Source organism: Osmerus mordax, chromosome 2 (genome assembly GCF_038355195.1).
Source record: "Osmerus mordax isolate fOsmMor3 chromosome 2, fOsmMor3.pri, whole genome shotgun sequence".
In the NCBI taxonomy this organism is placed as follows: Eukaryota; Metazoa; Chordata; class Actinopteri; order Osmeriformes; family Osmeridae; genus Osmerus; species Osmerus mordax.
In genome coordinates, this window is record NC_090051.1 from 2832710 (window position 1) to 2844969 (window position 12260).

At 52.3% G+C, this 12260-nt stretch overlaps 1 protein-coding gene across 1 annotated transcript in view; it reads left to right on the top strand.

Annotated features, from left to right (window-relative positions):
* The first annotated feature begins 2346 nt into the window (after positions 1-2346).
* myo3b (myosin IIIB) overlaps positions 2347-12260 on the top strand; it is a 63967-nt gene continuing 54053 nt past the window's right edge. Inside the window, exons 1-7 of the mRNA XM_067257773.1 lie at positions 2347-2375; positions 3018-3201; positions 4548-4682; positions 5359-5463; positions 6746-6845; positions 7555-7631; positions 8961-9106. Of these exons, the coding sequence (XP_067113874.1) occupies positions 2347-2375; positions 3018-3201; positions 4548-4682; positions 5359-5463; positions 6746-6845; positions 7555-7631; positions 8961-9106 (776 nt within the window). The remainder of the gene's footprint in view (positions 2376-3017; positions 3202-4547; positions 4683-5358; positions 5464-6745; positions 6846-7554; positions 7632-8960; positions 9107-12260) is intronic.

A 12260-nucleotide genomic window follows, 5' to 3' on the forward strand; every position in this document is an offset into this window, starting at 1 on the left:
ATTGCAACACACACTCTTGAGTATGCTTCACAATGCTACATGAACACGTGAATATGTAGTTCTGTTCACAGTTTCTTAAGTGTCAGGTCGTAGATGGTGAGGTGGAGAATATAACATCTGGTCAGGGCGCAGATTATTTACAAAGAGGGGGCGTGCAGGGGTCATGTGACCCTGTAACTATCCTGGACTTCCTGGTTACCAGCATGTAACACGAGTCTTCATAACTTCCACCTTTATGACTGGATACATCTGGCCCCTGAATATTTAACACTAGATCGCATTGCAGATTACTACTGAATTAATAATTAATTGTGGCTGATTTGCATGATTTAGCCAGGGATATGTTAGTGGGCACAAGCCACAGACTGAGACACAAGGACACACACACACACTTTCTGCAGAACTTGACTTAACATCATTAATCAGACACAGGTATGCATACGTTTTTAAGTTTTATGACATTTTATGATGATCTGGCATTTTATCGCTTTACTGAAAATGCACATGCAAATAACTACCTTTGTTAAAAAATTTTTTTTTAATGTAGCTCACTGACTTTATAACTGTTTTATAGCAGGGCTTTTTATGTTACATGACCATATTGGCTGATTTTTATGTCTTTCTTGACAATCATGAAGACAAGAAAATGTTGCCAGGCAACCTGATTATTCATGTACTGTTTTGTGCGTTGTAGTCTGAACTTTTAAATGGCACATTTTAAGCTTTCATAAAGCTCATTAAATGGTTTGTAAAAATAATAGTTTTGCCATCAGCAAGATGCTATTTTAAGCCGTGCTAGTGAACTCTTGAGCTTGTTAGATACTGTTCGGGAGCAAGTTGATATTGCTGAATGGGGACATGATGCTGGCAGCTTGTCTTGGGGCACAGCTGCTTCTGTGGAATATGAGCCACTTGTTACAATAGGTCGTCTTAGACGCCCGGGCAACAAGCCTCATAGCAACACGTTCAATGCACCGTGTGTACAATGGAAACGGCAGTGACTGTAATGGATGCTATTAAAGCAGCCTTTTTAATCTTGTATGCGCAAGGCATGCGCTGTTCACCGTGGTGTTGGAATGGCACCAGGCCGGTTGATCAGCGATAACGTTGTGTTTGTGTGAAGACAGACTGCGAGTGAGATCTGTGGACGTCCTCTCCCCGTGCTGCACGCTCAGACGTCCTCTCCCCGTGCTGCACGCTCAGACGTCCTCTCGCCGTGTTGCACCCTCAGACGTCCTCTCCCCGTGTTGCACCTTCAGACGTCCTCTCCCCGTGCTGCACGCTCAGACGTCCTCTCCCCGTGCTGCACGCTCAGACGTCCTCTCCCCGTGTTGCACCCTCTGACGTCCTCTCCCCGTGTTGCACGCTCAGACGTCCTCTCCCCGTGTTGCACGCTCAGACGTCCTCTCCCCGTGTTGCACGCTCAGACGTCCCCGCAAAGCTTCTGAGTCCCTTCGCTTTGTGACAAAGGGCGCAGTGAAGGACATCCGTCATCACTGCTGTGCTGCTGTGTGTTCAGAAGTCTCCTAGCGGTCATTAAGGCGTCCGTCCAGGGTGTCACGCCATCCCTCAACATGCAGCTCATCAATACACCCACACGCCCCGCCAGGGACAGACAGCCTCCGTGGTTTAAACGTGGTTTACATTTTTCATATCAACCTGCGCTCCAAAGTAAAGGCCTTTTCCCCCCTCTCCAGCTGTCTCCTTCAGGGTCACAACGTGAGGCGTGACACTTCGATGACAAACCGTTTGAAAAACGTCCACACACACACACACGCGCGCGCGTCCACGCACACATCCATCACTCGGACAGCCCAAAACATACATTTGTTCAGAGCATGTAAATATGATTTCTTAATACATCATGTTATGCCACTCGTACATATACGCTGTCACCTGTTTGAATCAGTGATCTATAGAAGACACGTGACTTTATAGAGCCTGTTGTGATTAATGTGAGGTGTTTTGGTGTAGCACTAATCCTCATGGTAATGGTTTCACTTACGCTGACTTGTGTATGCTGCACATGGGATCAGCGCACTGCAGTCAGGATGTTGGTGGTTGCGTGAGGGTGGTTTGGGTTCAGCGGTTGGAGGGCCGCGCTTGTCGAGTTAATCCCAGGTAAATCCATCTGATCCTGAGGAGATTGCGATGTTCTCAGCGCGCTGTGGGGCCCCGCTGAGAAGACTAACTCAGTGCGCGGGGGTGGGGCGGGCGGGGGGGTGGGCGGGGCGGGGTGGGCGGGGGGGGGGATTCTCCTTGTTGTCTGTCGGCAGGTTTGAAGCGAGTGTCTGCGCTCTTGTTGTGCTGGTCTTCGCTCATTAGAGTGTTCCGTCCGATGCTTTGATGAGTCGGGACAAAATAACAGTCTCAGTGTAAGTAAGAGGCGTCCAGTCACCCGGCTGGTGTTAGCTTTCTCTAACAGCGTGTTAAACCCGTTAAGGCGTTAAGGGGCTCCCTTGGCAAACGCAGTGCCAGTGAGCACGAGTATGTAGGGGCAGTATATTATTTTCCGTAGGTAGAGAATGTGTTTTTGTTTGTGGTTGGCTTCAACACTGTGGATGACTGTAACCCTGTGGTTGGCTGGGACAGGCTGTAACGGTATGCACGTAACATCAGTGGGTGGTTGGCTGTAACCCTGTGGTCGTAACAGGCTAACAGTGTTGCTGGCTGTCATGAGGTAACACCTGTGTGCAGTGGGGAGGCCACGCTGTGCTCCTTGATTAGAAAAGATTTCCTCAGAGGGTAGAAGCATTGGGAGGGATTAACATTGAACTTAGTTTCTGTAAACTTTGCACTCAGATTACAAAAGATTGCGCTGCTGAAATCGTTTTAAAACCCATCTCACAAACAACAGTGGATGGAAGGTATCATTTGAACACGTGTTGTCGTGTTTAATCGTGTTGTTGGGGCTGTCGGGTGCAGCGCTCCGTCTGGGGTGGTTAGCCTGGGTTGCTGTGCAGTTCCTTCTGGGCTCCTCTCAGCTGAGGTGTTCGTGTTGGTTGTGGAACCTCTAGGCGGTCGCTGTATGGACTGTACCCTTACAAGGCCAGCATGATGGGTCTGGAGAAGCTGGCCGATCCGTCTGGAGCCTGGGATATCGTGGAGACCATCGGGAAGGGGACCTATGGAAAGGTGTACCGGGTGACCAACAAGAAGGATGGCAGTCAGGCCGCTGTCAAAGTCCTGGACCCGATCAACGTAAGTCTGGAGAAAATACAACTATGATGAATCATGCTGACCCTGAGAGCACGATTGCTGCGGGTCTGGCAAGTGACATTTCCTTTTTTCCTGATGAAATGTCATTGCAGATCTATGACAAAAAAGGTCAGAATCAAACGTATGAATAAAGGAAATCATTTTTGTTTTTCTTTACCAATTTTTGGGCTTGTCTCAGTATTCCAGCCATACAAACAGAGTAAGTGGTCATCTGACTTTCCCTTTCCATCTCCTTCCTCCTCGACTGTTTTAAAAGCTTATGGGTTTCCTGTTTCTGGTACACGGTGGCCTACGTTTCTCAGCTGTCTCCATCCTCTTGTCAAGTTTATTTCCATGTCATCCTCTCGCATTCCCCCCGCTCATCCTTACCAGTCAGTGCACCCTCCTTTCCTCTTATTTCCCTGTCACATCAACCCAGAGATGTACAGCTAGCTGCCAGAGACCTCCGCCTCCTTCAGCTTCGCTCCGCCTCCCTGGCGATCTGTGCTGGGCGCCCACACGGCCCCTGCTGAGGGGCCATGTTGTGTTTGGAGGCTGAAGAGGAGTGTTTCCTCTGTGTGTGAAATCCTCCTCCTGGCTCTGCTACTGCCTGCCTGCCTGCCGGCTTACCTGCCTGTCTGTCTAACTGTCTACCTGCCTTACTGATGGTCTGCTTCTCTGCCTCCCTGCCTGGCCGCCTCCCTCCCTCCCTGCCTCCCTGCCTCCCTGCCTGCCTGACTGCCCCTCTCTCCCTCCTTCCCTTCCTTCCTTCCCTGCCTCCCTGCCTGCCTGCCTCCTCTCTCCCTGCCTCCCTCCCTGCCTCCCTCCCTGCCTGCCTCCCTCCCTGCCTCCCTCCCTGCCTCCCTGCCTGCCTGCCTCCTCTCTCCCTGCCTCCCTCCCTCCCTGCCTCCCTGCCTGACTGCCTCCTCTCTCCCTGCCTGCCTCCCTCCCTCCCTGCCTGCCCATGAAGATGTATCTGCCTCCTCCCTCATCCCTCTCCTTGATTAGACTGCTGACACTATCGCTCACACATCCAGGAAGAAGAATTCTGCCTCTCTGACTGTTTCTCTTCACCTCCCCTGAGATTTAAACTGATAAAGAGACGCTCCTTCAGAACCAGAGTCAGAGCCGGAGTCTCTCTCTGTGTTTATTAGGTCTCTGCCCTGATCAAAGGTCTCCATGTTGCAGTTTATTCACCTCCAGATCAACCTCCTCCGCTTAGAGCTACAGGAGACACCAGAGGGGTACTCTGTGTGAAGCTACGCTTCCTAGAGAGTCTGTGTGATGGTGCTCTAGCGCAGCCTTGTACATAACGTGATGTGGGCTAACTGGGGCCTCCTTTGTGGAAGGATGTGGACGAAGAGATCGAGGCGGAGTACAACATCCTGCGCACCCTGTCCAACCACCCCAACGTGGTCAAGTTCTACGGCATGTTCTACAAGTCCGACGACATCTCCGGGGGGCAGCTCTGGTTGGTTCTGGAGGTGAGCTCATCTGAAGGTCTTTCATTGGACAGAACTGTATAGCACCTGTCACAAGGCCCCACAGTGAAGTAGCATGGTAAACACATGTACAGCAATTCATCGTACATGGGTTTATATACTACATGTGGCTGCTGTTAAAGGCATAACTTAGTCTATAAAATGTGTTTGTCAAACGTGTTGATGCCGGAACGTGCTGCGGGACCTTATCACCGCCCACCCAGTCCGTGTCACCTCACACATTTCTGCACACGGACTCAGATCCAGTCTAAACACGCCTGATCCATCCTCGGTTACGACTGTTGCTGCGTGATGTCAGAGCAGCCTCTGTGTCACAGAAACAACAGATTTACTGTAGATGACTCTGATCAAGACCCAGCGTTGAGCTGCGAGGGTCTGGAAGGTTCCCTGCAGATATCTCAATCCCATCATGGAAACATGACCCGGACGAGGGAGAGGAGAGAGAGGCCTGACTGGAGGGGAAGCTGAGATAGCTCAGGTCATGAATCATAATCCACACAGTGAGTAATGGATGACTTACTGTTGTTTCCTCCTCTCCCTCCATCCTCTCTCTCTCTCTCTCTCTCTCTGTCTCTCTCTCCATCTCTCTGTCTCTGTCTCTCCATGTCTCTGTCTCTCCATCTCTGTCTCTCTGTCTCTCCCCCTCTCTTTGTCCCAGCTGTGCAATGGTGGCTCTGTCACCGAGCTCATCAAGGGCCTGCTCATGCGAGGCCAGAGACTGCAGGAGCCCGTTATCGCATACATCTTATTCGGCGCCCTCTCCGTAAGACGGGCCTCCACCACGCTGCTAATGTGGGGTGGGCGGGGAATGGGATGGGTTAGTAGTGAGGGGTGTGGTGTGGAGGGGTGTGGTATGGAGGGATGTGGTGTGGAGGGGTGTGGTATGGAGGGGTGTGGTGTGGAGGGGTGTGGTATGGAGGGGTATGGTATGGAGGGGTGTGGTGTGGAGGGGTGTGGTATGGAGGGGTGTGGTGTGAAGGGGTGTGGTGTGGAGGGGTGTGGTGTGGAGGGGTGTGGTGTGGAGGGGTGTGGTATGGAGGGATGTGGTGTGGAGTGGTGTGGTTTGGAGGGGTGTGGTGTGGAGGGGTGTGGTATGGAGGGATGTGGTGTGGAGGGGTGTGGTATGGAGGGGTGGGGTGTGGAGGGGTGTGGTATGGAGGGGTGTGGTGTGAAGGGGTGTGGTGTGGAGGGGTGTGGTATGGAGGGGTGTGGTGTGGAGGGGTGTGGTGTGGAGGGATGTGGTGTGGAGGGGTGTGGAGGGGTGTGGTGTGGAGGGGTGTGGTATGGAGGGATGTGGTGTGGTGTGGTATAGAGGGGTGTGGTGTGGAGGGGTGTGGTATGGAGGGGTGTGGTGTGGAGGGGTGTGGTATGGAGGGGTGTGGTGTGGAGGGGTGTGGTGTGGAGGGGTGTGGTATGGAGGGGTGTGGTATGGAGGGGTGTGGTGTGGTGTGGTGTGGAGGGGTGTGGTATGGAGGGGTGTGGTATGGAGGGGTGTGGTGTGGAGGGGTGTGGAGGGGTGTGGTGTGGAGGGGTGTGGTATGGCGGGGTGTGGTGTGGAGGGGTGTGGAGGGGTGTGGTATGGAGGGGTGTGGTGTGGAGGGGTGTGGAGGGGTGTGGTATGGAGGGGTGTGGTATGGAGGGGTGTGGTGTGGAGGGGTGTGGTGTGGTGTGGAGGAGTGTGGTATGGAGGGGTGTGGTGTGGAGGGGTGTGGTGTGGTGTGGAGGGGTGTGGTATGGAGGGGTGTGGTGTGGAGGGGTGTGGTATGGAGGGGTGTGGTGTGGAGGGGTGTGGTGTGGTGTGGAGGGGTGTGGTATGGAGGGGTGTGGTGTGGAGGGGTGTGGAGGGGTGTGGAGGGGAGGGGTGTGGTTCTTCCACAGCGGTCTGTGGGGGGTTTACCCAGCTACGACCAGGGCAGGGGGCGTCCTTTGATATGCATGACAGTGAACTGATTTATTTGAAGTGCATTTAAATGATATTGATCACTCTCGTTGAAGAGGGGCTGCTGGTGTTTATCAAGCCCCCCGTGCTCCCCCCTCCCTGACAGGGCCTGCAGCATTTACACAACAACAGGATCATCCATCGTGACGTCAAAGGAAACAACATCCTTCTGACAAACAGGGGAGGAGTCAAACTCGTTGACTTTGGTAACAGCCTTTGTTTTGCTCTTGAGGGGCAATTTAGCCCAATTATAGTTTCCAGAAATATGCCAAAGGGAGCGCATTGACAGTATCTTTAGCGTTGTCTGTTTTGTGCGGGTTTTTGTTTGACAGATGACTCATCTGTTGTTGTGAACAGTTTAACACATTTTATTTACCCGCAAAAAATCCCGTGGCATCATCGACAAAGCATCAGACCAACCCAAACACACGGACAATCACCTTCTTTATTCAGACGATCTGAGTTCCTCACTCTGTGTAGCATCTGTGTAATTCATGGGCCAGAGCCTTAACCTAAGGCTATTATTGCTCATTTGAATTGCATTATTTGATCCTTTGCATATAAAAAAGAAAGCTGTTCTAGTAAATAGCTTCCAGTCTCCCTCGGGCATGTTGCGATCCTCTATGTGTTACAGATGAAACAGACCCCTGCTGATAAAAATCTGTCCCACTTAATTTGAGACTATTATTGCCAATAGTTATCACGGTATGGCAGGTTGCCACAGGAAATGGAAATGGCAGTTTTTTTTATTGATTGATTACCATATTCACACAAACCCAACGCTGCTTAGTATATAATTACAAACACGCAGTTGTCATTTCTCGTCAATGTGATATACAGTCTCGATGTTCCTTACAAGCCCGGATGCTCGTTTGAATGCAGGGGCTTGTGTTAACGATGCTAAACTCTGCCCAGGTGTGTCCGCCCAGCTGACCAGTGCGCGCCTGCGGAGGAACACGTCCGTCGGCACACCGTTCTGGATGGCGCCGGAGGTCAGTCTGCTAGCCTGCTGCGTCCCTCTAACCCCACCCCCCCTCCCGTCCCCTGTCCCCCTCCCCCTGTCCCATGTCCCCCCCCCCCTGTCCCCCTCCCCCTGTCCCCTGTCCCCCCCCCCCCTGTCCCCCCCCCCTGTCCCCCTCCCCCCCCCCCCTGTCCCCCTCCCCCTGTCCCCCCCCCCCCCCTGTCCCCCTGTCCCCTGTCCCCCCCCCCCCTGTCCCCCTCCCCCTGTCCCCCCCCCCCCCCCCTGTCCCCCTCCCCCTGTCCCCCCCCCCCTGTCCCCCTCCCCCTGTCCCCCCCCCCTGTCCCCCTCCCCCTGTCCCCCTCCCCCTGTCCCCTGTCCCCCTCCCCCTGTCCCCTGTCCCCCCCCTCCCCCTGTCCCCTGTCCCCCCCCCCCTGTCCCCCTCCCCCTGTCCCCTGTCCCCCTCCCCCTGTCCCCCCCCCTGTCCCCTGTCCCCCCCCCTGTCCCCCTCCCCCTGTCCCCTGTCCCCCTCCCCCTGTCCCCCCCTCCCCCTGTCCCCTGTCTCCCCCCCCCTGTCCCCGCCAAATGGTAATATGAAAGACTCTTCAACATGTTAATGGTCATTGACATGGCCGTTGGGTTATACGAGCATCAGTAGATGTGTTTTATGAGCTGTTGAAAGACAGACTGGTCTAGGTTTGTGGCTGTGCTGTTCTCTCTATCCCCTCCTCCCCTCCTCCTCCTCCTCCTCCTGTTGTTCCATTGTGCACGTCCTGCTCTGGAGGTCTCCTCAAGGTTAATAGCTGGGAGTCTGGGCCGGCCCCAGATTACTGTTTGGCAGAAATGAGGCGCGATGATTGTGCTGGTAGGAGGGGGTCCTCAGGGCCAATTAGAATAAAGCCAGCTGTAAATCCTGGTGTGGGTAATGGTTACTGACGGTGAGGGAAGGACGAGCGCACCAAAGACAACTTCTCTGACCCGCCGTTCCCTGCTCCAGCAAGGCGTCCTTTGTCTCTCTCTCTCTCTCTCTCTCTCTGTGTGTTTCGTTTCATTCAAGTATTTATGTTCCTTTTGTGGGGGGAGGAAGCAAAGCTGGAGCAGAGAAGAAACTGTCTTCTGTGTTGCATTGCAGAGGGATTATTCTTTCCCAGCTCCCCGCTATCACTGAGAGATTATGTACAAAAACAGTAGGTTACAAGCACTGTCGCAGGGCAGCCTCCTCCCCTCCTCCTCCCCCCTCCTCCTCCTCCCCTCCCCTCCCCCCTCCTCCCCCCTCCTCCTCCCCCCTCCTCCTCCCCCCCTCCCCTCCTCTGAGTGGTCAGAGCGCCGTGCCACCTGCTCACGTCCGCGCTCTCTGTTCCAGGTCATCGCCTGCGAGCAGCAGTACGACTACTCGTACGACGCCCGCTGCGACGTGTGGTCGCTGGGCATCACGGCCATCGAGTTGGCCGACGGGGACCCCCCGCTGTCGGAGATGCACCCCGTCAAAGCCCTCTTCAAGATCCCACGGTGAGGCACCAGGGGGCGCCCTCTGCACACGGCTGACTGGGCTCTCCCTGAGGCCGCACGCTCGCTACACGACCGGCCCTCATTTCAGATGGGGGGATAGTGAGGGAATCCTTAAGTGTGAATCTCTCCAGATCTCTCTTTCCTTGTCTCTCTGTCTGAGAAGGCTACACTGAACATTTTTACGAAATGCACCCAAGTTTTTTTTTTTTTTATGTAGAATCACACACACATATACATGTAAATGTATAAAACAGTTATACAGTTTTATGGAGTATATATGTATATAGTGGTTCCCTTGTTCTTTATCTTGAAAGTCCTTACTGCAGAACTCCACATCATTAAGAACAACGCTCTCTTGATTTTACGCGTATTTAATCGGACAATATCCTCCAATGCAGACGTCCTTTTTGATTAAAGATTATTTGAATGCCTTGATGGTACAAGTGGCTGACCTTTGGTTATCAGCACAATCGTGCAATTATCTAACTGTTAGGTGAGGATGTGGCCCCCCCTGATTGCAATTTGCATCGGTGATTAGCTCCATTCACATTGAGATGAGCCTGTCAGCTGCCTCCCGTCACAATGCCCCCCCCCCCCCCCATGAGCCAGCTGGGAGACAGGCAGGCAGGCCTTGGCCTTGTCGAGCAGGAATCTATGGGTGTCATCACAGCTTTTGGTCACAACTACATTCTGATGTGAATTTAGGACCGGTCGCATGGATTGTATCTGAGGAAGGATTCTCAGTGGCTGTCTGGCTCAACCTGAGGGGCTCCCAAATCACAGAGAGGACGGCAACATTCTTCTCTGTGTGGAGAGAGAGAGAGAGAGAGAGAGAGGCAGAGAAAGACTGGAGGGATGTACATCCCTTTGAAAGGGCTCAACAATACCAGTGGGTTGTAAAAGAACGAGATGGACTTTCAAAGTCTGCAAAGGTTAATTCCGAGGCAGTCATGACTACTTCTGATAGACTGTTGGACACAAAACAACCCTTAAAAAGTGTATCGAGTACAGTTCCGTAAATGAAACTGCTTTAGAGATGCAACTGCAAGGATCCTCAGCTGACATCTAGCCTAGGCCATGATAGCAAGGCTAATATGCATCTACATAACGCTAGTCATACATCTCTTTTATCACCTTTTCTTCTCTTTGACCGACTTAAAGGTTTGAATAGAATTAGACACGTGTTACAAGCCAACGCTATTGAGGCTTGGGTCTCTCTTTCGAATCAAAATAGATATTTGGCCCGGGTCCATAAATCGTGTGAATTGGGACCTTTGGCTGGGCGACTCCACGATAAATCACAGTGGGGGGGGGGGCACTGAACCGTGAAATGATTCTGTTAACATGTCATCTATCTCAAATATATTCTCCCATCAATGCAGGAAGGCAGTCAGAATCAAGGGGAGACGCGTGTGCTGTGTCCTGCCTGTCGTGTCGGGACTGTGATCCTAACAGGGGAAATGCCTTCCAACACGACGGTAGTGATGCTCTGGAGAGCCCCTCTGATGAGCCCAGGCGACTGGGACACTATATTTCCCTGTATTGAAGAGCTGGATGTCATGTTACGGAAGTATCTTCCTGGAAAAGAGCTTCCCATGCTTGAGCACCTTTTTCAATTGACTATCTTACGAGCTTTGATCAGAATAGCTGGTGCTGATGAAGGACTGTCCTTGGGAAGTGTGCCTTTTCTGCAGTTCTTAACGTACCTGCACATGTTAGGGTTTGCACACCCTACAAAAACACTCATCTTCCTGAAATAAGAGTATTTCTATTCCTGAACATACAGACCAACATAAGAGTTTAAATTCCAAGGTTGTCCAAGTATTTCTGTGTTCCCTGTTCTCTAGCACAGCACTGCTGAGGGGTATAGCTCAGTGGTTAGAGAATTTGACTGCAGATCAAGAGGTTGCAGGTTCACATTGGTTGGTTGGAGATGGAGATGGTTTCAACGCAGTACAGGGGCTTGATATCGGGACTGACTCGTCGTGGATGTTCAGACTTTTGTGGTGTTGTGGATGTTTTGTGGTGTTGTGGATGTGTTCAGTGTTTTGTGGTGTTGTGGATGTTCAGTGTTTTGTGGTGTTGTGGATGTTCAGTGTTTTGTGGTGTTGTGGATGTTCAGTGTTTTGTGGTGTCGTGGTTGTGTTGTGGATGTTCAGTGTTTTGTGGTGTTGTGGATGTTTTGTGGTGTCGTGGATGTTCAGTGTTTTGTGGTGTTGTGGATGTTCAGTGTTTTGTGGTGTCGTGGATGTTTTGTGGTGTTGTAGATGCACCCCTCTTTTTTTCTGTTACCTCCAAGAAGCTGGAACCTTCAGGATTATATGCCCTGTGTTATGATGAGACGGCCGGCTGTAATTTCGCCGCCGATTTGACATATATGTGGGGACCATGGTTACCATAGATGTGGGTAATGGGGCGTGTAAAAGAGGAAAGCTGTAAAAGTGTAAGCTGCCGAATTAATTATGGAAACTTAAGACGATGCTGTTCAATATGTGGGAAGGTTAATTACTTGGGCCAATATTCTCACTGCAAAGTTTGCCATACCATGAAAGTCCCTGTGTAAAGTCATCAGGACCTGTGTGTGATGAAAGGCTGTGAAGGTCACAGGTAATAGATAAAGAAGAGCAAGGCTGGGTGTATTTGCCCGGATCCAAGTGGATATTAGACATGTATATAACCAGGCTTGTATATGTCTGAGCTGTAAAACAGAAGTGAGGGAGGGGGTTGGAGGAAAGGATGTTTTGTCCCGGGCAACTCAGGCTAATGAAATCATGAGGCTTGTGAGTGGAATCCAAAAGCAGTGTTGTGGTGAGGGTCCGTGCCCCTTGCAGGAACCAGGGGGGGATTTGGGTCCGTGCCCCTTGCAGGAACCAGGGGGGGATTTGGGTCCGTGCCCCTTGCAGGAACCAGGGGGGGATTTGGGTCCGTGCCCCTTGCAGGAACCAGGGGGGGATTTGGGTCCGTGCTCCTTGCAGGAACCAGGGGGGGATTTGGGTCCGTGCTCCTTGCAGGAACCAGGGGGGGATTTGGGTCCGTGCTCCTTGCAGGAACCAGGGGGGGATTTGGGTCCGTGCTCCTTGCAGGAACCAGGGGGGGATTTGAAATCTGCAGAGCGGAACAGAACAGAACAGTCGGGGGGGAAGATGGCCTTTTC